Source organism: Anomalospiza imberbis, chromosome 16 (assembly GCF_031753505.1).
Source record: "Anomalospiza imberbis isolate Cuckoo-Finch-1a 21T00152 chromosome 16, ASM3175350v1, whole genome shotgun sequence".
In the NCBI taxonomy this organism is placed as follows: Eukaryota; Metazoa; Chordata; class Aves; order Passeriformes; family Viduidae; genus Anomalospiza; species Anomalospiza imberbis.
Genome location: NC_089696.1, coordinates 1,203,029 through 1,230,358, shown reverse-complemented (window position 1 = coordinate 1,230,358; position 27,330 = coordinate 1,203,029). Strand labels below are relative to the sequence as shown.

At 54.7% G+C, this 27,330-nt stretch overlaps 1 protein-coding gene across 1 annotated transcript in view; it reads left to right on the top strand.

The window, feature by feature from the left end:
- LOC137483411 (ankyrin repeat and fibronectin type-III domain-containing protein 1-like) overlaps positions 1-27,330 on the top strand; it is a 192,250-nt gene that overhangs the window by 5,807 nt on the left and 159,113 nt on the right. The window contains exons 2-3 of the mRNA XM_068206435.1: positions 16,801-16,994; positions 22,967-23,184. Coding sequence (XP_068062536.1) covers positions 16,801-16,994; positions 22,967-23,184 — 412 coding nt within the window. The remainder of the gene's footprint in view (positions 1-16,800; positions 16,995-22,966; positions 23,185-27,330) is intronic.

The following is a 27,330-nucleotide window of genomic DNA, read 5'->3' as shown; positions in this document are numbered from 1 at the left end:
GGTCCCCAGAGCCCCCCAGGGTCCCCACAGAGGGGCTTTGATGACTCCTCAGGAGATCACTGCCTAGTTATGGAAAAGAAGATATTCAGGATGGGGGAATAGAGGGGGAAATTTGTGCCAGGGTTTGGATCCTGCATTCTGCTCCTGGGGGCCCCTTCAGCCCTGGAGGCAGCAGGGCTGACAACCCCAAAAACCTGAGGGTGAAGGCCCTATGTCCTCAGTGGGCTCCAGGAGAGGAGATATTCTCTGGCTTGGGGTGGCCAGGGAAGCTCAGCATGGGAAAGGAGGAGGAGAGGAGTTTTTCTGTGCTGGGCCTGCAGGGTGGCATCTTTAGGGTTCCGCTACCTTTCTCCTCTCAGTACCTGAGCTGGAAGTTGGTGTTAATTAACAATAAATTAGATTATGTAAGAATTAAATTACATAAAAATTCCAACTTGCTGGGCCTGTTTTTGCCCATGTCATTAGATGATATCCAGCTGAAGAAGGGGGGCTTGGGGTCATCTTTGCACTCCTGGGGGGTAGAGGTGGGTCCAGGTGTTTGTGTTGCTCCCAGGGTCAGAGCCTGTCCCAAGCCTTGTGGGAAGCTGGACCAAGGAGCTGCTTTTTGCCATGGGGAGCTGTTACCTCCTCTCCTTTAGGGGTCTGTTCCACACTGATATCCTGATTCATGTCCTCACTGTGCAGTGTGATGGGCTTTGAGGTGGGGAGGGGTAGTGGGGAATGTTTTCCTGGCAAGATTGTGCTTAGTTGTTTTTGGGTGCTTAAAAATATCTCCTCAGCTCTGACAGCACGTCTGCGTTCAAGCACACGATTGTGCTGGGGGACAGGAGGAACTGGCAAGTTTTGGGGCTGGGAAATTGCACTGAGAGAACAGCTCCTGTGTTAGCAGCACACTGCATGAGACAGGTAAAGATGGCACGTAAAGATGGCCAAAGGGGTGACTCTGAGGGGCTGTCCTACATGGCTAAGAGTTTGACTGACTTTTCCTGCTGTGTTTTTGGCATTTTGAACAAAACCTTTGTGCTTCCAAATGACACGTCCATATGGAAAGATATCTGCATTTTAAAGGAGAAAACTAGCAAGGAACTTGGAAGTGTTTTGGGTTAAGTGGAAAGTTTCCACTTGGAATTAGTCAATAAAGTGTTAGTGACACTTATACTCCAAACTTCCCAGTGCTCACACCTCCCTTGCCTGCTGAGATGCCAGCAGGAAAATGTGTGCGGCTGCGTGGATTCCTATTTTTTGCTGCAACAGATCATTTTTGTAACCTATTAACAAGTCAATGTCCATGGCCACTGCTTGGGAGTGGGCAGTGCCGGTGCTGGAAGTCCTAAATCCAGTGCTGGTGACTCAGCCCGTGCCTGCTTCGCAGAGGTGCTGAGCACCCATTAATCCTCTTAACTTTTGCAGCTTGGCTGGGCAAGAATGAGGGAAAGAGCTCCAGGAGCTGGAAACTTCAGCCTCATTCAGCTGGAGGTTGGGAATGTGGTGACAGGTTTTGGGGTGCCTGAGGCTGCACAGCTCTGTGTGGGGCTGTCTTCAAGGGCAGCCTGTGTCCTCTTGGGTGAGGCATGCTTGGAATGATGCTCCAAAGACTGAAGCCCCTCTGCCATGGAGACAGGCTGAGAGCTGGAGAAGAGAAGGCTCTAAGGAGACCTTAGAGCCCCTTCCAGTGCCTAAAGGGGGATTGTAAAAAGGAGGAGAGGGACTTTTTACATGTGCAGACAGTGACAGGACAAGGGGGAATGGTTTTAAACTACAAGAGGGGAGATTTAGATTAGATATTGGGAAGGAATTGTTCCCTGGCAGGGTGGGCAGGCCCTGGCACAGGGTGCCCAGAGCAGCTGTGGCTGCCCCTGGATCCCTGGAAGTGACCAAGGCCAGGCTGGACAGGACTTGGAGCAGCCTGGGGTAGTGGAAGGTGTCCCTGCCCATGGTAGGGAGTGGGATGAGATGGGTTTTAAGGTCCCTCCCAACCCAACCCAACCCAATCCATTCCATGATTCTGTGCTGTTTCCCACCTGCCCTGTGTGGTTGTGCCTGGTGGGGTCACTTGTGCCCTTTAGCTCACACAGGTGCCCCATCTCTCTTGGTGCTGGTGTCTGTGGAGGCTGCAGGACCGAGCCTTCCTCCCCTCTCCTCTGTGCCAGCCTCTCCCCAGGCTGTGTCCCCGGTGTCTCATGACAATGACAAGCTGTCAGACGTGCACAACTGTGAGCAGAGTGGCAGTGCCACGGGAGGAAATGACATTTAGCTTTTGTTGCTTGATTGAGCTGCCTGGGTTTTGTATATTAAACCTAAAGAAGCCTTTTGGCTTTGTTCTCCCTCCTGTTTGCAGCACCGTGCCTGGGATCTGGCAGGAAGGGGCTTGGGGAGCAGCACAGAGAAAAAAAATCTGTCTCCCCATCAAACGTGTCATTGCAAGGGGCCTCTCCACCAAACCTTGACTTACCCTGGTTCTCCGTTTCTGTGCTCCGGGGGACACCTGGGTGCATTCCCAGTTCCAGCCCCCACTAGTGTGGTCTCAGTTCCACAGAGCTCCTGGTCTCGCTCCGGGCTGTGGCTCTGTCCCCTCCTGTGCTGTTAGGGTGCAGGGGGAGGTGATGTGGACAGAGCCAGGGATGCTCTGGGCCTCTGCCTCTTCTTGCTCCTCAAAAACCTGCTCCAGTGGCTGTGTGTAAAGGGATGTTTAAGATCTGTCCCGTAAAAGTGCATGCATGTGTGGCCTGGAAGCTGGTGGGGAAAGCCCCCTGGATCTGACAGACTTGAAAAGCACATCCAAGCCCTCAGGGTCATCTTCTTGGGGTTTGGGGCCATGTTTTAGGTTAAGACAAGGCTTGCACCCGCTGTTCTCCCTGTCTGCCTGGCTTCCAGTTTCCTTTGAAGACCAATCTTTGGGATGGGACATGAGCTTGGGAGCTGCCTGGTTTCTGCACAAGCTGAAGCTCATCTTTGCCTGGATTAGGCAGAAAAAGATGAATGGGCATCCTTTATTTTGGGGTGGTAGTTGGATGGGTAGTGGGAGGAAGGGAATGAAACTGGTATTATTAAGGGGAATTACAGACAGAGCGTGACTGCAGAGCCGGCTCCTCCAGCAGAAAGCCTTGGCCTGTGAGTCACACTTTGCTCAAAAGACTGTTGGGTTCCTAATTCCCATTGCTTTGGCACTGAGTCACAGCTGGGTGGGGGCGCAGGTAGGAAACACAAGCCCCAGCAATCCACGGTTATTCCAGACAGCAGTGGGAATGTTAACAGCTTCTGGGAGAAAGGGTGGCTGCACAGGGAAGATTCCCAGTGGGCTTCTTCCTGGATGCCCTTCTCTGCCTGCTCCTGACTGTGCAGGGCGGTCCCTGGGGAGTGGGGGGACACCTGTGAGCCCCCAGGGTGCAAGGGGACACTAGGCAGCCCAGGTCCTGGCTTGGGTGGCAGGGGTGGCTTTGTGTGCTCCGGGTGGAGGTGGGATTTGGGGGGGCCCTGGCAGGCACAGGGCAGCTGTGGCATGCTGCCTGCCCCAAAACACCTGGGAAATGTCCCTCTGCATCGGCATCACCTGGGGCTGAGGGGAAGGGGCTTGGTGTCCTTGTATCATGTTGAGCTGAAGGATGGAAGTGTCAGGGCTGTGAGTGCCCGTGGGTTGCTGGCAGAGCCCAGGAGCAGGGAGGAGATGCCACTGGGATTTGGAGGCATCCGGACACAGAATATCCTCTGTCCAACCCCTGGGGCAGGAGCCTGGCACTCTCCCGCAGGGAAGTTTGGGTGGGTTATATCCTTCAAACAGCCCCTTGGTGGGGGAAGAGCCCCTCTAGGAGGAGAGGGCTGCTCCAGGGAGAGCACCCATGTGATGCTGTCCTGCAGGAGGTGGGCTGAGCCAGCTCTGGGAGAGCTGGGGAGGAAGGGAGAGGGGATAGATCAACAAAAGAGATTTTCTCTGGACCCAGGAAGAAGCATTTCAAAGAGGAAAGGAAAAAAGGACACTACTGTTGGGAATATTTCAAATGAGAAAACTAGAATACTTCAATAATTAAAAGGTTTTTTCCCCCATAAAAATTCTGTGTTTTTTCCTGTAGGAATAGTTGGCAATTATACAAATTGATGCAAGATATCTTTAGTTTGCATTTTTCGGCTTTTTGATGGAAAGAATGCAGATGGGAATGAGCAGCTCCTCCTGGTTCCCTGGCTGTAGCAGCCCCTGGCGGGGGGGGAGCAGAGCAGGTCCCCCACCCGAGGCAGCCCCTGGGTGTGCTGCTGCTGCTGCTGCTGCTGCCTCCATGTGCTTCCACGGGTGTTTGGAAGCCACTGGATCTGGCATTTGTTCCTGTTGGCTGCTTGGAGGCCCCGGGCCCTCTGCTGTCTGCCCTGTGTGCAGGATTTGTGTGGCTGTCTCTAGCACATCTATGCTTTGGCTGCAAAACCATGTTTGTAGAAAAACTGGAAAGCTCCGGTGCATTTTTATGTTGCTTTAAAGAACAAATAGCTAAAATTTATCACAGAATCCCAGGGTGGTTTGGGCTGGAATGGAGATTTCAGCTCACCTCATTCCAACCCCACGGGCAGGGACACCTTCCACTATCCCATCCAAGCTGGCCTTGGACACTTCCAGGGATGGGGCAGGGACAAGCTCTTCACTGGGAGACTGGGAGGCTATTCCAGCTATTCCAGCTAAGATTTTAGGGGATGTTTTTCCTGCAGCAGGGAGGTGTTTCCCTGGCAGAACCTGGCTGTGCCTTCCTCTGTGGGTGCTGAGCTGCAGCTGCTCACAGAAGTGGCAGAGTCCCCATCCCTGGAAGCATTGACAAATGTGTGGATGTGGCACATGGAAAATGGTGGTGGTGCTGGATTGGTTGTTGGATTTTATAACCTTAGAGGTCTTGTCCAACCTTGAGGATTCTGTGATTCTCCAGACAGCCTGGCAGCTGAAGCTGTGCCAGGGTTCTTGTCTGGAAGTAGGAAGTTTTTGGGCTCTGCTTCCTTGCATCCCATGGCCAGCCCCAGCCCAGCCCTGTGGCTCGGTTCCTGCTGTGCAGTGGGGCCCTGGGGCTGCCTGGGACCCTGCCCTGAATCTGCCCTGGAGGAATCCTGTCCCCAGGTGCTGCTGCCCAGGCTGGGCTTCCTCTGGGCTGTTTTGGGGCTGTTTGCTCCAGTTCCTCCCCTCACAAGACAGATAAAATCCATTACCCCGGCCACGAGCAGCAGCTGGGTTTTGCCAGAGCTCTGCTCCCAGCTCCCCTCAGCCCCCATTACTCTTGCACTGAAAACCCTCTTTTTAAGGAATTTTACTGTGGTACACTGGGAACATAACAATTTTTTTCTGTTCAATGAGCTTGTCTCTCTGACCATGGTGGTGACCTGCCTCTTGTGCTTCAGAGGAAAATGAAAACCAGCCTAAGGCTCTGGTTGAAAGGCGGTGCCCAGGGAGGTTTAAAACAACAACATGCCAATGATTGATTATAAATCTGCTTTTTGACCAAAACATATATGAATAATTATTTTGCCAGGGATTAATAGTCAGAGATGGATCAGCTCATCCCCTGTTTGCCTCCAGTGCTGAAAAACTTGGTCACGCTGCAGAAATTATAGGATTTCAAGCAAACCAAGCAGCTACACCAGCTGTCTGGAGTGTCTTCCTGTGCTGGAGCACATCAAATTCAGGCCTGAAGCATCTCCCCTGTGGTTGTCAGGAGCAGCAGCGTCCTTTCCAAGATGATCTCAGCAGCTTTTTGTCTCCTCTGTCGTGTGACTTGGATTTTGAAGCAACAGGGGAGAGCAGTCCTGTGTCATGAGACTGGGAACGGGACCAGGAGCTGGGGGGGTTGTGGTGCAGGAGCATCTCGGCTCCAGTCCTGCCCAGGGATTCTCTTGGGAATGCAGGGTTGATGGGAGAAGGGCAGGAGGTGGGTGCTGGAGGTGACTGTGATGCTGAACCCCTTCACATCCTCTCTGAAAGGTGTTTGTAAATGCACAGGAGGCAGTTGCGTTATTTATCTTGTAAATTAGCCAGCCTTTTACCATCGGAGCCGGATGTTTGTCATCCATTACTCGTGCTTCATTAGCTTTTGTCTCCGAAATCTTTCAGAGGAGACAGGAGATACATAAACACCGGGGAAGAAAAGCCTGGAGCTGGGGCACAGCGTCTGGTGAAGCTGGGCAGTGGGAGGCGTTTGCTGTGTCCTTGGCAGGTGCCTGGAGTGACCGGTGACCAGGTCCCCGAGTGACCGGTGACCGGGTCCCAGGAGTGACCACTGACCACGTCCCCGGAGTGACCAGTGACCCGGTCACAGGGGTGACCGGTGACCGGGTCACAGGAGTGACCAGTGACTGGGTCCCCGGAGTGACCAGTGACCCGGTCACAGGAGTAACCGGTGACCACGTCCCCGGAGTGACCAGTGACTGGGTCCCCGGAATGACCAGTGACCGGGTCCCCGGATTGACCCGTGACTGGGTCCCTGGAATGACCAGTGACTGGGTCACAGGAGTGACCAGTGACCGGGTCACAGGAGTAACCGGTGACCGGGTCACAGGAGTGACCAGTGACCGGGTCACAGGAGTAACTGATGACCGGGTCACAGGAGTGACCAGTGACCGGGTCACAGGAGTAACCGGTGACCGGGTCCCCGGACTGACCAGTGACTGGGTCCCTGGAGTGACCAGTGACTGGGACACAGGAGTGACCGGTGACTGGGTCACAGGAGTGACCAGTGACCACGTCCCCGGAGTGACCAGTGACCGGGTCCCTGGAATGACCAGTGACTGGGACACAGGAGTGACCGGTGACCGGGTCCCAGGAGTGACCAGTGATTGGGTCACAGGAGTGACCGGTGACTCGGTCACAGGAGTGACCGGTGACCGGGTCACAGGAGTAACCGGTGACCACGTCCCCGGAGTGACCAGTGACCGGGTCCCTGGAATGACCGGTGACTGGGTCCCTGGAGTGACCAGTGACTGGGTCACAGGGGTGACCGGTGACCAGGTCACAGGAGTGACTGGTGACCACGTCCCCGGAGTGACCAGTGCCCGGGTCCCTGGAGTGACCGGTGACCGGGTCACAGGAGTGACCAGTGACCGGGTCACAGGGGTGACCGGTGACCAGGTCACAGGAGTAACCGGTGACCACGTCCCCGGATTGACCAGTGACCAGGTCCCTGGAGTGACCAGTGACCGGGTCCCTGGAATGACCAGTGACTGGGACACAGGAGTGACCGGTGACCGGGTCACAGGAGTGACCAGTGATTGGGTCACAGGAGTGACCGGTGGCCCAGTCACAGGAGTGACCAGTGACCGGGTCCCAGGAGTGACTGGTGACTGGGTCACAGGAGTGACCGGTGACTGGATCACAGGAGTGACCGGTGACCAGGTCCCCGGAGTGACCAGTGACCGGGTCACAGGAGTGACCAGTGACCAGGTCACCTGGCTCCTGCCAGGGCGACTCCAGGGCTCTGTCCTTCTCAGCTGGGAGCTGCTCCTGGGGCTGCTCCCTCTGCCCGGTGCTGTGTTCCCAGCCATGCTCTGCTGTGTCTCTGCTGTGTCTCTGCTGTGTCTCTGCCCGGTGCTGTGTTCCCAGCCATGCTTTGCTGTGTCTCTGCTGTGTCTCTGCCCAGTGCTGTGTTCCCAGCCATGCTTTGCTGTGTCTCTGCTGTGTCTCTGCCCGGTGCTGTGTTCCCAGCCGTGCTCTGCTTTGTCTCTGCTGTGTCTCTGCTGTGCTGTGTTCCCAGCCATGCTCTGCTGTGTCTCTCCTGCTTCGGGGCTGGCCAGGCACTGCTGTGTCCCTGGGGGTCACATCCTGCTCGTGAGCTGACTGTCAGCCTGGAAGGAGCTTCCTTCTGCATCTCAAGCAGCCTTCTTTGTAAGCCTCAGAGCTACTCCATCTAGAGATTGATCCCTGAGCCTCTTGTGGAGCATCCCAGATGCCTTTGGCCATCCTCTCCTCTTCATTTGGATGGCATAGCCTGGCTGTAAGCACAGGGACCCTGGGACAGTCACCACACTGGTGGCTGAGGATGCAGGTCACGCTCTGGAGCTGCCAGGAGGGAGGGTGCTCATCTGCTCCACTGTTGTGCTAGGATTAATTTCACCTTTGCCATCTCTCCCCATTTATCAGAGAGAACTCAGTGAGCAGGATAAATGTTCATGTTCCATGAATATTCCTGCTTCTTTCCCTGGCCTTAGGGAATTTTTGTCTTTGTGGACTTTTTGTTGTGCGGGTGCAGCTCCAGCAGGTCTGAGCTGGGCTCTGCCAGAGCCTTCCCCAGCGCCTGGTCCCTGCTCTGCCCCGGTGTGATCAGGGCAGCAGGAGGGCAGGGAGTGCACAGGGCTCCTCTCACTCCAGGATGTGGAGGGGAGGTCTGGTGGCACCACAGGGACAGAGGGTGACAGAGAGGGCAGGGTGGCCACCAGCAAGGGCCCTGTGGGATGCTCCTGGGCTGGGAAGTGGAGGGAGCATCCCCCTGGCTGGGGATGTCATTCACTGCCTGCAACAGAGCTGGAAAAAAAGATTCTTTTAACAAAGAAACTAACATACTTCTGAATGAATGAATGAATGGCAGTGTCTGGCTCCAATGTATTTCCTTATCTGTTCAACAATTGGATTCCAGTGAATGGTGAAATGGAGGCGTTGCTACAAAACACAGCCACAGCTCATAATGAGTGCTGCCATGAAGGGTTTGTGTTTTTTCACCTTGTTTCCCTGGGGATGGCTTTGCCCAGCTTGGTGTGCTGGGATGGTGTAGTGGTGCCAGGGGTGAGTAGCAGCAGCAGCTCTTTAGCACTCGATAAATGCCTGGTGGGAGAGAGGCTGTGGGCAGTGGCTGGTGTGACACCAGCTGTCACACACCCAAGAACTCAAGGCTTTTCAGGCAGCATCTGCCACAAAAAGAACTTCTGGCCCTTTTCAGGGCCATTTGGTACTTGGCTCCCAATGTCCTGGGTGCTGGGAGCAGGGCTGGGCTTCAGGCACAGGGGGCTCATAGCAGGGAATGGTGCTGAATTCTCCTCCAGGCAGCTCTGAAATGTTTTCCTGAGGGCTGCCCTCAACACAAGAGGTGTGTGACCCGCCTGTCCTGCCCTCCCACACCCCTCCAAACCAAAATGCAGTTTGCAGGGACAGCAGCATTTATTCCCTGGATTGTAGTGGTGTTTAGTTCAGCGCTGGGGTGATGGCCCTGCTGCAGAGAGGCTCTGCAAGAGGAGAGGAGGCAGGAGAAGAAGCTTTTGGAAAGCAGCTGGTGGAAATCATGGTATTTACCAGTTCACAGCTGAGCACTGGAAGGTATTTTTATAGCTTCACATAGTTGGTTTTCCCCTTTTCTGAACTTGCACAGTGAATGCTGTTCTGGGTTTTGTTTTGCTTTGAAACTGTCTCACAGTCAGATGAAAGATGCTCTGTTTCAGCTCTCATTTTCCACTCTTCACACACATACACCAGCCAGCCAGAAAGGAAGGTGTTTTGTTTGGGTGTTTTTTGAATGTGAAGAGAAGATTTCTCAGTGATTTTCTCTGGCTTTGTCATCCACAGGGTCACTGGAAACAGTGCCAGTGACTCACGGGTTTGCTCGGAGCTATAAGGTTTGCAGAGCAAACTGGTGATTTGAACAGACGAGGATGCCCCGCGAAGGCTCTCCTCTGCCAAAATCCTCAGGCTTTGGTTTCCAAGGCTACTCTGTGTGTTACCAGTTGACTTCTTCCTCTCACGCTCCTTCCCTAGGCTTCACCACTACTGTGTGATCCCCTTAAACTGCATTGCCTACCCTCCGTGGGGTCCTGCCACTGCTTTGGGTGTTGGACTGCACTGAAGCACATCCCAGGGGCTGCTGCCTCGAGCTTCTGTCCAGAAAGAGCTTCTGTCCAGAGGCACAACAGCCTCCTGTGCTTCCCCTCTCCTCCTGCTGCTGTCTTCTCCTGCAGAGCCCCTTTGCAGAAACCAGCTACAGGTAGATGTTGGCTTGTCTCCTGCTGCTGTCAGGGTGGGGATGGAGAAGATCCTTGCTCCAATCTCTGCCCAGCCCGGTGGCTCAGAGCAGAGCTCACAGCCAGTGAGCACTGTGCGTTCCTGGGGGGTCAGAGGCACAGCCGAGCCTTGCCCTGGGCTTTGGGGGCTGGGCTGGGCTGGTGGGGTGTCCCAGCTGCTTCCTGCAGGAGCCAGTTCTGTGTCTGCCCTGGGCTGGGACACCGCGTGGGGTGAGACACCATGGCAGGACACGGTGAGTCCTGTGCCGTGGAGCTGAGGCCTGTGGGGAAACCTCACAGAATCCCAGCAGGGTTTGGGTTGGAAGGAACCTTAAAGCCCATCCAGTCCCACCCCCTGCCGTGGGCAGGGACACCTTCCACTATCCCAGGGTGTTCCCAGGCCTGTCCAGCCTGGCCTTGGGCACTTCCAGGGACCCAGGGTCAGCCACAGCTGCTCTGGGCGCCCTGTGCCAGGGCCTTAACAGCCCTCTGCCAAGGATTTCTTCCCAGTATCCCATCTATCCTGCCCCCTGTACCTGTCACACCCGGCTGCCTCTCCACAAGCTGTTTCAGGAATGGATATGGGTATTCTGTTGATTTGTTTCCATTTTGCAGCCATTGTTTGCGTTGCCATGGGGCTCAGGCTGTGCACCCCCCTCCCCGCACCCCACCGCTTTGAGAGGGTGTTGGTGGGGAATGGCTCCTCCTGGCTTGTAACATCTCTGGTTTTCTGAATCCAGCTGGAACCCTTGCCGAGTTTTTAAGGTCAGGTTGCTAAGTTACATCTCCTTGGAGGAGCGGGCTGGGAAGTGAGTGAGCAACCACAGGCTAGGAAGATCTGGGAGACCTATTCCTCTGCAATAATTGGGCTCTCCTGGCCCCTGTCCCTGCCACACTCTCAGCCTGTACCACATTTAGCTGTTCTTCCCCAAACCTTCTGCTTTATCAACTTCCTTTGCTCGGTAGATTGTGTGAATTAATTAGCTGAGGGGGTAGAAGAGCCCTCTCCAGTTACCTGTGGGATGCTGGGCGGTGCTGCAGGAGGAAGGGCAGCCCTTTGTCTACTCTGTTTTTGGTTTGAGTTTTGGGGCTGTGAGCTCTTTGGGGCACATGTCGTCCCCCTTGGATCTTGGAAGTGGCATCACACGTTCCTCACAGGGCATATGGCTGTCACCAAGCCACAGCTCTGGAGCAGGTGGAGTAGCTGCTGCCCTGCTGCTCTGCTCCTTTTGCTCAGTTTTCCTGCCCAGGTTAACCTCCTCTCCTTGCTGTGTTCCAGCAGCAGCCTGCCTCAGGGAAGGGAGTAGCACAGTGGCTGCTCAGGATTGTGTCAGAGGTGCTGGGACTGGGTGCTGTTGCAGGATGAAGGCTTCCCTGTTCTCAGGAGTGGGACATCTCTGGAGGGTCACCATCCTCAGGCATTTCCAGGACACATGCAGGAGGTTTCCTTGCTTTGCTCCTGGGCAAATCATAAAAATCAGTGAGGCTTATTAGGGTACTTTTTGGATTGTGAGAGCAGCTGCTCCTCCTGCTGCTCTCTCTGGTGCTGTTGGGGTTCTGCTGGGGCTGCTGGGGTGACTCCCCCATCCTGCCCTGGGAAGCTGCAGACTCCACACTCTCTGGGTTGGGCTGGAAGTGCTCTCGGGAGAGCAGCTTCTCCCACACAAAAACGAGCTGGGAGGGGAGGCTGGAGGTGTGTGCAATTTGTTCCCAGCTTGCAGGAGGGCTGCAGGAGCTGGCTTTTAATTGGCATTGAACTTTTCTGTCTCCCTCCCTCCCCTTTATCTGAGCCCTTCCCCTCTCTCTCGTGGATTGGAGAAGGACATCAGCATGGGGAAGGTGCTGGACACAGCACAGCTGTGGAGGTGAGTTCTGCTGGGTGTGTGGGGCTGTGGCCAGGCTGTGGCCGGGCTGGGGGTGCTGGAGCAGCCTTGCCCCCTGCCTGGCACAGTCACCCCTGCCCCACGGCTTCCCTGGGGCTGGGGCAGGGACCTGGCCCTGACCACGTTCCCACATTTCCCTGTCTGGCTGTGGGCTGGAGTGACAGAGCTGTCACTGGGCTCCTGCCTGAGCTCTCACACCCAGCCAGGAGGATTTTTCCACCCCTGTCATGACTCGATTATGCGCTCTCCTTCCTACCCAAATGCTGAACAGCAGCTAAATATAGGCTGTAAAGTGTTGATTGTGGCTTTTCTAATTGAGCTTTACACTCCATCAGGGATTTTTACTAATGGGATGTGGCATCCTTGATAGCACCCAGCTGGGACGCCTGCTTGGGAAGCAGACGGAGATGCAATGTGACTTCCCAGTGCTCTCAGGTCCTGCCTGGCAGTGGCTGCTGAGGGCTCTGGAGCTGTGCACCAGCTCTGGCTTGGGCTGGGATAGAGTTCATTTTCCTCCCAGAGCTGGTCCAGGTCTGTGCTTTGGATTTGGGATGAGAACAGTGTTGATTACACACTGCTGCTTTGGTTGTTGCTGGAAAACGCTCTCTCTAAGTCAAGGACTTTCCCATTTCTCATGCTCTGCCACTGGGGAGGTGACAAAGACTGGGAGGGATATTCCAGACCATGGGATGTCATACCCAGTATGGAAACAGGGGGGGCTGGCTGGGAGATGCCTATTGCTGCTGAGGAACAGGCTGGGCTTTTTGGTTGGTGAGAGACTGTTGGGCACCACTTGTCTAGCTGGGATTATATTCCTCTCTCTCTTTTTCTTATCTCCATTTTCATTACAATAATAACAGCAGCAACAACAACAATAATAATAATAATAACAATAATAATAATAAACACCACCACCAACTGTACTTCAATTATTTCCTCAACTCATGGGTTTTACCTTTTCCCAGTTCTCCTCCCCACCCCACCGGGGGGGTTGGGATGAACGAGGGGCTGTGTGGTACTTATTGCCAGCTGTGGTTCAACAATGACAAGTGGGATAGTAAATCCATGGAGCTGAATTGTGCTTGGGAATTTGAGTTCAGATTTCAGTGCTAAACAGGTTTCTAGTTGCTTTGCTTTTTCTGACAATATAAATTGCTGCCTGAAGATACATAGCTTGAAAATTGCTTCTATGATGGAGTGAATTCTTCTGGTTATTTTCCCCATGTGACTCTCGTGAGTGGCCCTGTGAGCCCAAAAGGAACGGGAGCACTAAAATGCTAATGGGGTTCTGCAGGTGATGGAGCTGTACACAGGTATCCTGGGATTTACATGCACAGAAAAAGGAATGTTTTGAACTCATTTATGCAGCACAGCGATGTGTTAAGCTCTCTCCCTGTTGCCTTGTGCCAGTGAAATATGTTACGATGAGATGTACAAATGTTCTGCTGGAATGGAAACTGCTTGGGAAGCTAATTCTGGCTTTATATCTCTTGGCACATCTTGTTTCCATGCTGATCCCACTGAAGCGTGGGGCCTGGGGTGGGCAGGATAGTGCTGAGCGCCTGGCACAGCTGAGGCACTGCTGCCCCGGGCTAGGGCAGTGCTGTCCCTGCCCCAGCCCCAGAGAGCAGCGGAGCAGCAGCACCTGGGAATTGAGAGACAATGTGATTGATTTATACCCGTAAACTGCTGACCTGATGTCAAAATGTGCTGCCCAGCCCTGCTCTGGGGATGTGCTGTGTGGGGCTGCCCAGGCCTGCCCTCTGCCCCAGCCCGTGTGCCCCAGGGCTCAGTGTGACCATGTCCAGGAGGTGGCTGCACGGCTGTGGCACCGCTCTGGCTCTGTGCCTGCTCTCCTGAGTGGCATCAGACTGGCACCGCTGGGAGCTGCCGCTGTGTCTGGAATGGGAGTGCAGGGCTTTTGTGACAAACGTCCCCGTGACAGGCCAGCACCGAGGCTCAGGAGCTTTGGCATGATGGACTCTGCCTGTGTGACCCTGAGCACTGGAGCATGAAATAGGATAAAATGTAGTGGTGGAACATGCAGGGAGGCAGAGGAGTTGCCCTGCTGTCTGCATCAGGAGCTCAGGTCTGCATGATCACTGGGCTGGAGCCCCTCTGCTCTGGAGCCAGGCTGGGAGAGCTGGGGGTGCTCACCTGGAGAGGAGAAGGCTCCAGGGAGAGCTCAGAGCCCCTTGCAGGGCCTAAAGGGGCTCCAGGAGAGCTGGAGAGGGACTGGGGACAAGGGATGGAGGGACAGGACACAGGGAATGGCTTCCACTGCCAGAGGGCAGGGATGGATGGGATATTGGGAAGGGATTGTTCCCTGGGAGGGTGGGCAGGCCCTGGCACAGGGTGCCCAGAGCAGCTGTGGCTGCCCCTGGATCCCTGGAAGTGCCCAAGGCCAGGCTGGATGGGGCTTGGAGCCACCTGGGACAGTGGAAGGTGTCTCTGGATATGGCAGGGGGTGGGACGAGATGGGCTTTAAGGTTCCTTCCAGCCCAGACTATCCTGGGATTCTGTGATGCTTCAGGATGGGTGGAGAAAGCTGAGTCCAAGAGAGAAGGAGGGCAGTGAAGGGTGTGGAAACATCCGTGGGGAAATGAAAGCTAATTTTCTGAGAGGAGAGTGAAAGAATTTGCGTTAATCAGCCTTGAAAAATGCAGGCAGAAAGGGGCTGGGACTTCATTATAATGGAAATTAATCATGGGAGCAAACACCGTAGAGGGGGGATAATTACTTAAGCTAAAGGTTAATATTGGCACAAGAACAAATGAGCATAAGCAGTGAAGAATTGAGTTCTAGACAGAAATTTGAGTGAACTGTACTGTTCATTATGAGATTTGCCCATGGCAGGGCATTGGAATATGGTCTTTAAGGTCCTTTCCAACCCAAAGCATTCTGTGGTTCTGTGATTTTGGAACAGCCTTGGGGTGTGCTGGGGAGCTCGTTTGGGCTCAGCTGTGGGTTCTGTGAAAGCAGGGGACAAGGGACAGCCTTGGGGTAACCCTCAGCACAGGGCAGCCCACACCAGTGCTGGGCTCTGCTCCTTTTTATTGCATTTCTGGGTTCCTTGGAGCACTGCTGGGGCCAGTGTCATCCCCGAGGAGGGCACCTGGGGACCATGCCCAGGTGGGGATGGGCTGGAGCAGGAGGAGGGGGCCACACTGCCGTGCCCCTGTGGCCGTGGGCTGCCTCTGGGCTTTGGGACGCGTGGCTGCGCGCGGTCACGCTGCCACGTGGGGTGTGTCCTGGTCACCCCGGCAGATTTGGAGCCCCAGCATCAAACTCAGTTGAGTTTTGACCTCACAGAGACACTGGATTTATGTTTCTACATGCTCCATGACACCCTGGGGACCTCTGCAGTACCAGCTGTGTGAGTCTGGCTTTCTGGAGTCTGAACCTTCCCTAGTACCTGCTAGTGACCTGTTTTCTACCTCAAATCCCTTTCTGGTGCTGTGGATGGTGTTTAATGGGGGTTTCACTGTCTCAAAGGAAATTTTTATCCCTTCAGTCTTGAACTGTCTGGTTTCTTTATTTGGTTAATTCAGATTATCTGGGAGTTTTGAGGTGGGCTGGGATCTTGAACTCTTTTTGTGCTGGTTGTGCCTTGCAGCTCCAGATGCTAATCCTGGTTACAGTACCTGGCCAGGGGAGAAGGCTTCACTGGCACAGAAGCAGCTTTGCTACCAGAGAGTGCAGTGTGGTCCTGAGCCAGGTGTGCCCGGGTGGGCAAGAGGCCAGTGACACCTGACCTGTACCAGCCATGGTGTGGCCACAGGCCCAGGGCAGTGACCATCCCCTGTGCTGGGCACTGCTGAGGCACCTCCAGTCCTGGGGTCAGTTCTGAGATCCTCATGACAGGACAGACACGGAGGGGCTGGAGTGTGTCCAGGGAAGGGAACAGAGCTGGGAAGGGGCTGGAGCACCAGGAGCGGCTGAAGGAGCTGGGAAAGGGGCTCAGCCTGGAGAAAAGGAGGCTCAGGGGGGACCTTGTGGCTCTGCACAACTCCTGACAGGAGGGGACAGCCAGGGAGAGTCGGGCTCTGCTCCCAGGGAACAGGGACAGGACAAGGGGAAACAACCTCAAGTTGTGCTGTTAGGGGAGGGTTAGATTGGATCTTGGGGAAAATTTCTTCACACAACAGGCTGCCCAGGGCAGTGGTGGAGTCACTGTTCCTGGAAGTGTTGAAAAGACCTGTGGATGTGACACTTAGGGACGTGGTTTAGTGCTGGGGTAATGGTTGGACTTGCTAATCCTAGAGGGCTTTTGCAACCTGAACAATTCCATAATTCCATGAAGGGCATAGCTATGCTCAGCCAGGGGCTGCGTGTATGTCACAGGGGGGTCCTGGCCTGAGGGACCCCTCCCACCTCCTGAAAGCCCTGAGTCCTGTCCCAGCTCTGAACGCCCCTGTCCTGTGTCCTGTCCCAGCTCTGAACGCCCCTGTCCCATGTCCTGTCCTGAACACCCCTGTCCCGTGTCCTGTCCCAGCTCTGAACGCCCCTGTCCCGTGTCCTGTCCCAGCTCTGAACGCCCCTGTCCTGTGTCCTGTCCTGAACGCCCCTGTCCCGTGTCCTGTCCTGAACGCCCCTGTCCCGTGTCCTGTCCTGAACGCCCCTGTCCCGTGTCCTGTCCTGAACGCCCCTGTCCCGTGTCCTGTCCTGAACGCCCCTGTCCTGTGTCCTGTCCCAGCTCTGAATGCCCCTGTCCTGTGTCCTGTCCTGAACGCCCCTGTCCCGTGTCCTGTCCCAGCTCTGAACGCCCCTGTCCCGTGTCCTGTCTCAGCTCTGAACGCCCCTGTCCTGTGTCCTGTCCCAGCTCTGAACGCCCCTGTCCCGTGTCCTGTCCCAGCTCTGAACGCCCCTGTCCCGTGTCCTGTCCCAGCTCTGAACGCCCCTGTCCCGTGTCCTGTCCCAGCTCTGAACACCCCTGTCCCAGCTCTGAACGCCCCTGTCCCACGTTGTGTCCCGGCAGGTCTCTGGACAGAAAGCTGCAGCGGCCGCTCCTGGGGAAGTCGCGGACGCTGCCCAGCATCCCGCAGTCGCCAGTGCTGAGCCGGCTGCCCCTGCTCGAGCCCGCAGCCTACAGGGACGCGATGCCGGAGCAGAAACCCTACAAGAAGCACTCAGCCTCCGAGCCCCAGAAAGGCTGCACGGTCCCTTCTGCCGGTGAGTGCACCCACCCCTCTGTGCCTACAGGATCCCAGCAAAGCTTCCCCGCTTCTCCAGGGCACAAATTCCACTCCAGCCCATGTAGAGTTTATTCTGCTCTGAAAATAGCCCTTCTTGGTGAACTTTTGGGGGTTTTGCCCCTGGTTGAGTCTTTCTTTGAGCTTGATACTTAAACTTCCCAATCCTTCATATTATGCTGGTGAAAAAGAAGAGTTGGTTGTAGGAAGCCACCTGAGGTGGAGAGGTGATGCTTGGAGCCTTCTGCCTGAGGGTGCTGGGGTGAGATACCACCCTGGGGCCTCCTTGGCCAATGCAACAGGCCCAGGTGCCTCTTTCCTTTGTCACTTCAGGGCACTGTAGCTGGCCTCCACTGGGAGTGGTGGCAGGAACATCACTGCTGTGCTCTTCCCACAGCCCTGGCCTTGGAGATTTGCAAATACTCCCAGCCTAGCACTGTGTTTTGGCCTTTGGGTCAGCCCTAAGGATTTTTATCATGTTCTTCTACTCTCATGCTGATCCTGATGAAATACTAATACTGCTGGGCCAGCTGCTCTGAGCAAGTTTATTGGCAAAGCCGCTGATGGCCAAAGCGTTTCAGTGCTTTTGGTGCCAGCAGAATCACGCTGGGACTATAAAAGTGATGGGAATGGGGATTATTAACACTGAAACAAAGATAAAGCCTGGAAGCCAGGGCTGACAATCCAGTGCTGAATAAAATCCTTATAAAACAGCTCCCTTCAAACAGCACCCTTGGATTTTTTTTTATTTTTATGGGTTTTTTAAAATTATCCTTCTCATAGTCAGAGCCCTGTGTTGCTCAGCAGAGCAGCTGTCCAAACCCTGGATTAATTTTGATGCTTTGCAGGCTGCATTTCATTTCCTCGTGCTACTAATTCTCCCAAAAGTTGTGCACAGAGCGGATCTTTGCACATCGCTGAACCCTTCCTGCCACTCTTGTCGTGACAGAGCTCCTGGGTGTCCTGCAGCACCTGAGCCACTGTTTCCACGTGTGGGACCCGTGGGTTTTCCTTCAGCCCATCACATTATTAGAGTGGGTCTTGGAATGGGATGAAACCTGCGGGAAAGCTGTGTAGCCTCCACCATGAAGGACATGACATGCCGAGCTCCCTTGCACACCTACAGGTCCCCATTTGCTCTGTTGGTGCTTCCAGGGAGCTGTGCTGGAGGTGAAGGAAGGGAGTGGGACGCTGGTGTGAGACTGTGGGGTGATGTTGCCATGTGGGTCAGACCCACTGCAAACACCTCACCTTCTGCTGCAGACACCTCCTGTCCTGGCAGTGCAGGCAGGCTCGTGCTCCATGAAACAGCCGTCCTGGAGCAAACCCTGTGCACAGCCCTCCCTGCACAGCCCTCCCTGCACAGCAGGAGCCACGGAAACTCTGATGACACGTAAGAAGCGTTCAAGATCTTTGTTCGTGGCTGGAAGGGGCCGGGGATGCCAAGAGGAGAAGGAGTAGGAAAACCCTTGGAGACTGGAGACCAGAGCAGTGGGTGAATGCGTATGTTGTTTTCAGTCCAGATTCTCCCACGTTGTTTTCCTGGCTCAATTAGGAACTGCTAATTATTTACTTATGAAGGCTGTCAGGATGAATGTCCCGGAGGAGAAAAAGAAGAGATGGCACTGCTGGCAGGCTGGAACGTTTGGACAGCACGAAGGGAATGGAGCAGCATGCGGTGCTGCAGGTTAACGATCCCTGGGATGCTGACCAGGAATGCAGGATTCCCATAAGGATTTATGAAAACGAGCTGGGCTGCTGGGTATCAGGACAGAGAGAAGTTGGAACAGGTTGCCCAGAAAGCTGTGGCTGCCCCTGGATGCCTGGAAGTGTCCAAGGCCAGGCTGGATGGGGCTTGGAGCAGCCTGGGTTAGTGGAAGGTGTCCCTGGACATGGCATGGGGTAGAATGAGATGAGCTTTAAGGTCCCTTCCAGCCCAAACCATTCTGGGATTGTCGGATAAGGTCCTTTCCCTAAAGAAATGATGAATTTTCTGTGAGCAGGTACCACCACTCCCCATTCAAGTGGGGGGACACAGGACCAAAACCAGCTCAGGAAGGGGCTCATGCACAGGGACATGGCAGGAGCAGGGCTGTCCTTGGGAGAGGTGATGAGCTCATCTTCAGGGAGAGTTCACAGCTCTGGGGAGGAACTACACTCTGCTCACTGCTGTTTTGGGGGCCATGAGCAGAGGAATCATCAAGCAAGATGGAAGAAGTGATTATGTCTGGCATGGATGAGATGTGACATCCTCATCTGCCCACTGGGACATGTTCCTCAACCTTTTCCTTCGTGTCCCGTGGTTCCAGTGTGGCAGCACTGGAGGAGGGAAGTGCCCTGGCACTTGATGGCAGGTCACAGGAGGTTGTCTTGCTGTGGCACCACAGCTCTTCTGCAGGTCCTTGTGAGGATGCCAAGGTGCCTGGTGGGGATCTGGGGCCCTGAAGATGGGCAGAAGAGCTGAGCCTGTGGCTGCTGAGCCTCCCAGACCCCTTCTTTCCCTTCAAAACAACCTTCCACTTCATTCCATGAGCTCAGGAACTGGCTGGGCTGGTCAGCAGGTCTGGGTTTCCTGCTGGTCTGGTTTTATTTTTCCTCTGCAGGACTCCCATAACAGTGCTATGGTCAGCTGGGACAGGCTATGGGTTCTTCCTCTCCATCCTAGATCCTTCAACTCCTTGCCTGGAGCTGCTCCAGGATTAACCCCAAATCCTTATGGCTATAAGCCCTAGAGAGGGGAAGACAAGCACAAATGGGGCTTGATTGGACAGGGACAGTGCCTGCCTTGTCCAAGCCATTATCCCTTGGGTGTCACACTGCAGTCTGCCAGGAGGTCTCACACATGCTGGTGACACAGAGCAATGAGCTGCCTGTTGATTCTCATCCCTTGTTCCCCTGTGAAGATTTAGGAGTGGGACTGAGGAAAAGCCCTCCTTTGCTCTCTCACCTCTTCCTTCTACAGCAGGCAGGGGCTTCTCAGCCTCTGACCACCTGCAGCCCTCAGCTGCAGCCTGCACAGAAACTCCCTGCATGGTTTACGTGCCTGGTCCCTTGCAGTTCCCTCCTCTTGCCTGGAAGAAGCAGACCACTCTGGAGCACTTCCCTGCCTCAACTCTCCCTTGTCTGTCAGGCAGCACACAGAGCTCTTCAGGAGCTGGCTCCATGCCCTGCTGTGGGTCTGGGAAGAAGTTAACTTGTAGCATGGTTGGGGTGAGTTTATTGGGAATTGTGCCCATGGGAGGAAAATAAAGAAGCCACAAAGAAGCAGCTGGATTTGAGCTTAGACCAGGACCCTGGAATTAATTTTTCATCTGCTTGTAGAGGATGTGCTGGAGAGGCACTGTCCTTGCTGTCCCTTCCATCCTTTGATGTGTGTCCTCCCCAACACCTCAAATTCAGAAAGAAAAAAGGGTTTGCAGGAATTGTTACGGTCAAGCCCAAAGAGATGGTCAGAAGATCTTACAGAGGTGCTGATGTTGAGGGCAGAGCTCTGAGTGGCAGAGGGGTGAGCAGCTCCAAGACACAAGAGCATGAGGATTATTGGCCTCCAGTCTGTGGGCTTGCTTCTGTTCCTGGCGTTTCCTCTCCAGGTTGGACGAGACCCTGAGCAACCTGATCTAGTGAGTGACATCCCTGCCTGTGACAGGGGTTGGAACAAGATGAGCTTTTATTTCCCTTCCTGCCCAAGCCAGTCTGTGATTCTCTGACTTCTTGATCTTCCCCTTCTGACTGTTCTGGGCTTGATCGCTGATTTATTTCTTTGGTAGCAATCAGGTAGAAAAGCATTTTGGGGTAGACAAGGTCCTGTGGTGGCTCCCTGTGTACAGGGAAGAAGGACCCAGTTTGGTGAGGATCACCCCTTGGGCAGGCCAGCTCCTGCTGGAGAACGCAGCTCCTGTAGATGAGAGACAAGACCAATAGCTGCAAAATCCTTGGGGAACTGGGATTAGTGAGAGCAGATGTGGCCCAGCTGTCTGTAGGATTTGAAACCCAACTCCTCATCCTTGGGTGAGGTGCCCTGCACAGAGGTGTGGGTACAGCGGGTGAGTCCTTTCCCTCATTCAGCACATGGCCTTGGCCTTCCTTGCTTAGGGCAGCAGAGCAGTGGGGCTGTGTCTGGGTGAACTGTGGGGCTGGGAGGGGACAATCTCGAGGACACAGGATGGCACAGGCAGTGGCTGGGCCATCCCAGGTGAGCACCGGGGGCGTGTTCCTCCTTTCGTGTGCGATTTCCCTGCATGTGCCCTGCTCTCCTGTGCCAGTGTTCCCTGCTGCGCTCCCAGAGCGATGCTATCTCACAATGGCAGTCTGGATCTGCCTCCGATTGATGTGTTTGTGCATGGAATAATCACAGCTTTCAAACAGCAGTTCCTGTGTTGTGTGAGGTGACATTTGGAGAGGAGCAGCAGCAGCTTATTAAATTGAAAGTAGGGGAGGAAAAATCTACACGATGCTCAGAGTGCTGTGCTCTGGGTTGCCTCTTTCATGGAATGGTTTGGGTTTGGGTTGGAAGGGGCCTTCGAGATAATCTTGTTCCACTCTCTGTCATGAGCAGAGACACCTCCCACTATGCCAGGTTGCTCCAAGCCCTGTCCAGCCTGGCTTTGGACACTTCAGGGATCCAGGGGCAGCCACAGCTTCTCTGGGCACCCTGTGCCAGGGCCTGCCCACCCTCACAAGGAAGAATTCCTTCCTAATGTCCAATCTAATCCTGCCCTCTGGCAGTGTGTGTAGGTGGTTCCTGTTCTGGTGGCTTGTAGTCCAGCCTGTGTCTCACCATATTCCATGTAAACCTTGCTGGGTAACTGGACTGCACTGCTGAACTGGGGCTTAGGGCCATTATCTGCTTTAAACCCCAGAAGTGTTTTGCTCCTCAGCCCTGGTGAATTGGGATCCTGGTCGTTCATGCTCGAAGGTGCTGGCTTTTTCTGAAATGGGAGGCAAAGGATGTTGCCTTGGTTAGAGGCTGCAGAAGGGGGAGAGCCCCTGGAGATCCTGTGAGATGCCCTTTTGGGCTAGTAATTGAGAAGGCTTTCAAGAGTGAGGCTTTTATTGATTGTTTGTCATGGCTTGAGCAGTTATTTTGGCTGAGGAGAGGAGGCAGGGCAAGCTCCACATGTAAAGAGGAGATTGGCAACAAAAAGCAGGCGACAATCCGAGCCGAAGGGAAAAGAGCGCAGCAGTGATATTCTGGAAACATCTCCTGTTGTTTTGTTGTTTTTCCCTTTTGTTGCAATGAATGTGGCCAGTCCTACCCTGGGATCACCAGCCCTGCATGGTGCCAGCTGTGCTCTGCCACTGTCACCACTGTGGCAGTGTCAGTGAGGTTTGTCCCTGAGGCTCTCAGCCCTGCACTGCTGCATCCTGTTGCTGCTGGCGACGGGCAGGTGGGAAAGGAGGTCTGGCTTCTGTCCTTCATGGGGCTGTTGATTTGCTCCTGGCTGTGCCATAAAAGGTTTTAGGTTTTTTTGTGCAGGAGGAGATGGCAGTAAATCCTTTTGTAGTTTTTAACACCTGTGATGCCTCATTTTTCCCATTCACAAAGCAGGACTTCAAGGCCAGGCTGGACAGGGCTTGGAGCAATCTGATGAAGTGGAAGGTGTCCCTGCCTATGGCAGGAGGTTGGAACGAGACGAGCTTTAAGCTTCCTTCCAACAAAAGGCATTCCATGATTCTAACTGTATTTGACTGATTCCTGCCAGGAGATGGTGGGGACTGTGGGTACCTGGGGTGGGCAGGTTGAGTGCAGGGGCTGTTGCCTGGGGCAGGGGTACGTGGGGATTTGTGGGAGGGACCTGCTGTCTGAATAAGTTCCCAGCATCTGTACCCTGCAGCTGTGGGATGGCCAGAGAGGGTCCAGGGATGCCCACTGAGCATCCCCAGAGCTGGCTCGGGGGCTAGGACATGTCTGGGTCATGCTCTGATGGGGACACATCTCCTTCTGCTCTGCAGGGGAGGCCTGGCGGCTGGAGGATGACTGCTCGGAGCCCCCCAGGGCCCCCCAGCTCGGCACGGCCGTGGAGGACGCCCCGTTCAGCTACTTCCGCACCCGCTCCTTCTACATGAGGAAGAGCCTGTCTGTGGACAACCACCTGGGCTCCCTGGGTTACGCCGTGCACCCGGCCGAGAGCAAGGCCGAGCGCGTCAGGACCAAGCTGCGGCGGCAGTTCGTGAGTATCGGCCTCCGGCCGCCCACGCTCACGCGCACGCGGCTTCCCAAAAACACTGACATCTTGGAGAGCTATTTTTGTGCCCAACGTTAGTAAAACAACAGAAAGAGAGGCTGCTCCAGAGTGGTGGAGCAGATGGTGGCGGCAGCTCGGCTTTGCCCAGCCTGTGACAGAGCCCCTCTCCGGGGGTCCCGTCCCCCCGGCTCCCCAGGGGCTCAGGGCGGCTGCTGCTCAGCCAGGTGATGCGTGGCATGAGGGCCTGGCCGCTGAGCACTGCTGTCCAAAGCATGGAACAAGGCTGAAAGGAGGAAAGGAGTTTTCCTGCCCTTAGATTTTTGTCTGTGAGGAACCGCACCTTCCCAAATGTTTGCCGGGGGCCAGCAGGGAGGGGCTGGGGCAACAAGGAGCCAGCACTGAGTCCCTGGGGCAGCTCAGACCTTCCTGGCCCTTGGGAGCTCCTGGTGGCAGGACAGCAGGGATGTGCCAGGGCTGCACCGCAGCTGTGGGAGGGAGCCTCTGATCAATGTTTCATGGGCTCTGCCTCTTCTCTTTCCCAGAGACACCGAACTCCGGGGTTCGGATTCCCTCCCCCGCCTCGTTAGCGGCTCGGGGTTGTAATGAGGGCTCAGGTGCCGTGGGGATGAGGAGCACTCGGTGTTGATTGGCAATGGCTGAGCGAGCAGGTACAATGGGAATGGAGCAGGGAAGGAGTTGAGGCAGCACAGCTCACCTGCCCCAAGCTGTGCACGGACACGTCTGCTGGCACCCTGGGAGCACAGGCTTCCTCTGCCCCAGAAGAAAGACTGGTCCCTCTGGGGTCACACCTCTGGGGGTTTCTCCTGGTGCACCTGGGCAGTGTCACAGCTGGGCATTGTGGGTCTGGGGGCTCACCCTCGCTGCTTGTGCCTGCATTGGTGGATGTAGCCCCCACTTCTGCCCCAGGAGAGCAGCTCTGGTCTCACAGCGTGTTGGGTGCGTCTGTGGGAGCTGCTCAAGGTGCCAGCCCTGCCAGTGAACCTTCTCTGTGGGAACCGCTGCAGAACATCAGGGATGGAGATGAGCACAAGCAGGATGGGACACCTGATGAGCTGCTGAAAGATGTTGGAGATGTTTAAGATGAGGCGGCCCTGCTGTGGGGTAAGGAATTGTCTGCTTTTTCTGTCTGCCTGGATCTGTGGCTCCAAGCTGTACCCAGGAGGGACAGGAGGGCACTGAGATGTTGGGTACCATTGTCATTTGGGGATGTTTTTCCAGTATCTCTGTGGGACCTGTTCCCCACAGCCTCTGTGCTGCAGTAGAGATGGGCACAAAAGGTGTGGAAGCACTTGGGTTTTAAGCACCGTGTCCTGGTACCTGCAGAGAACTGGGTTCTGTGCTTCCTGTGGGGCAGCCCCCTGTCCCTCCCTGCTTGGTGTCATGCCAGCGCCTCTCTGTGCTGTCTGTGGCCAGTTTGATTTGGCCTTTGACTTACTCAGGTTTTGGGGGCCTGTAGCTTTCTTGGTGTACCCACAGAGCTGGCTGTCTGTCAAGGAACAGAGCAGGTTTTTTTGTAGAATGTGGGGATACGGATTTTTTTTTTTTTTTCCTTGCTAAATAATTTCTGGCTCGTTCCAGTGCAAAAGTTGTTGCTGTAGACTCAGCCATGGGCTCTGACCTTGTGAGACCTGCTGAGAAAAACAGACTTGTCCTGCTTGGAAAGGGCTTCCAGAGGGCCCTTCAGCAGAGGCAGAAAGTGTGGAGGAAGGTGAACTGGCAGCGCTTGGCTGAGGCTTGGGCCAGTACAGGACCAGCATTCCCAGCACAGCCCCAGAGCTGGGTTTGTAAGTTCAAAGAACAGATCCTGCCAAGCTCAGGAAATTATTTCCAAGAACAGTTCTGGACTCTGTATCCTCCTAAGGCTGGGTTAGTTAGTTTCCATCTCTGTGCTGGAGGTGTTGCAGCTTCCTCTGGACTGGTGCTGTGCCCTGGCCCTGCATGACACGGGCTCTGCCAGCCCTGGCTGGGGGAGGAATCGCTGCCAGGTGGGATCTGCTCTCCTCATGCATGGCACAGCACTCCAGGAGAGAGCACAATTTGCCATGTCAGTGGCTCATTTTTAGGAAGAAGCTGGATTCATTTTTCTGGGCTGTTGCACTTCCCCAGCCTGTAATGTTGATTTCTGGCTTTGCTCTTTCTGTGCTGACAGTCTGAGCCACCTTTGCTGTGTGATGCAGCTGCTGGCTTGGTTTTAAATTTCCCCAAAAATGGAATTTTGGGAATTGCTGAGAGAGGGGAGAGGCTCTTGAGTCTTTGGGTGGGACCCTCCCATGGCAGGTGGATGCTGACAGGGCAGACCTGCTGCCCACATGCATCCAGTGCTGTGAGGCCACCTCACATCCACATGATTAGATGCTCCCTGACAAGGGCTTTGTGCTGGTCATGGGCACCTGAGCTTGTCCAAGGGAGAATTTGCTATAATTTCTGTGAAAACACTGGAATCTGGCTTCCCTGCTCCCCTGGCTATGACATGCTGGATGCTGCCAGGGCTGCCAAAGCATCTTTCAGTGCAGAGGGAGCACCTGCAAATCCTGCCTGGCCCCACTGTCCTGGAGCAGCCGCTCCTCCCGTGCCTGCCAGAGGCCAGCACACCTGCCCTCCTCCCAGAGCACTGGGGAGGGTGGCATTTCTCCAACCATGTCACTAGTGACATGTGTCTGTGGTCCCGCTCTGCTGTGTGATGGATCTGCACGTACAGATTACTGGAATTTGCATAATTTGAATTTTAAATTAATTCCAATTTTTGTGATTGTCAGAACAAGTTTTCTTTCTAATAAGCCTTTCTTTTTAACTCCTCCAAGGCCTGTAGTGCTGTCAGCATTCCTGCCTTGGAGACAGGGGAGCAGCTGATTGCTTTTGACATCTGTCTCTCACTCGGATCCCCTGCCTTGTCCCAGTCACTCCAGCTGTGACAGAGACAACAACCATGGCCAGGCTGGGACCGTGCTCTGAGACCTTGGGCATGTTGTTTGGGTCACTCGGTGATGGCCAAGGGACTGTTTTGGTTTTGTGCCCAGCTGGCTCCTGAGGTGGGCTGCAGGAGCAGGGATGGGACCTTCTGCAGTGTGCCTTGCCGGGGGAGGAGAAGTGAGACATGGCTGAGTTGCAGACTGTGCTGATCTCCTTGCCTTCACTGGAAAACTGGTCATTAAAGGCAGAATTAACCCTGTTAAACTCAGCATTAACCTTATGGAGCATTAAAAGAGGTCACCAGGGCTGAGTCACTCTCTGTGGTGGTTGCTGGGACAGTCAGTGCAGGGTGCAGCGGGGCTCTGAGGGAATTATCCTCTTCCCTTTTCCCCATGGGAATTTCAAGTTCTCTGTATCTAGGCCAGTCGTTCTGGCATTGCCCACTCATTTTGTGGTGTTATGGCACAGACCCTGCTGCCTCTGAAGAGGAGGAGCCAGCAGTGCCCGGGGTCTCACATGCTGACCCAGCTTGGTTTGAGGTCTCTACCCTGACCCCTCTGCTGCTCTGAAATGATGTGCTGCTCTCTGAGCATGGCGGAGGAGTTGCCCAATTTGTGCAGTGGAGGTGGAGGAGAGCAGCCCTTGGCATTGCCATGGCATCCCTGGTGCTGCCCCAGCTGCCCTGGCACTTCTGCTCGCTGTGGTTCCTGCAGGTTTCAAGTAGGTGACTCAAGGTTGTATTGCTTTCCTGCCTCTGCACTAATTATTTTTTCTCTGTACTCTCACGCACTAATTTATTTTTTAATTATTGTCATTTGTGTACGGTATTTTTCCAGGCAGTGATTCTGATATGAAATGTCTGTGCCCTGCAGGAAACACTTAGACTCTGTTTGTCTTGGGAGTTCTACAGAGGAGTTGAGCAGAGGAAATCCCTGCTTGACAAAGCGATGATGACAGAGACAGGTGGATTGGGATAGCAGAGCCTGGAAAGGGAGGCAGTGAGGGGAGGAACTCACTGTGTGGCAGAGACCTGGTCACACCTGGTGCTCTCTGGAGTCACTGACAGCACCTGGGCTGGCACTAGCTGACAGGTACCTGTCCAGGTTTTCCTATTCCAATGAATAATGATCAACCCAGAAATGCCTCCTGTCCCTGGTCATCACTGCAGTGATGAGGAGTGCAGAAACTGCCTCACCCCAG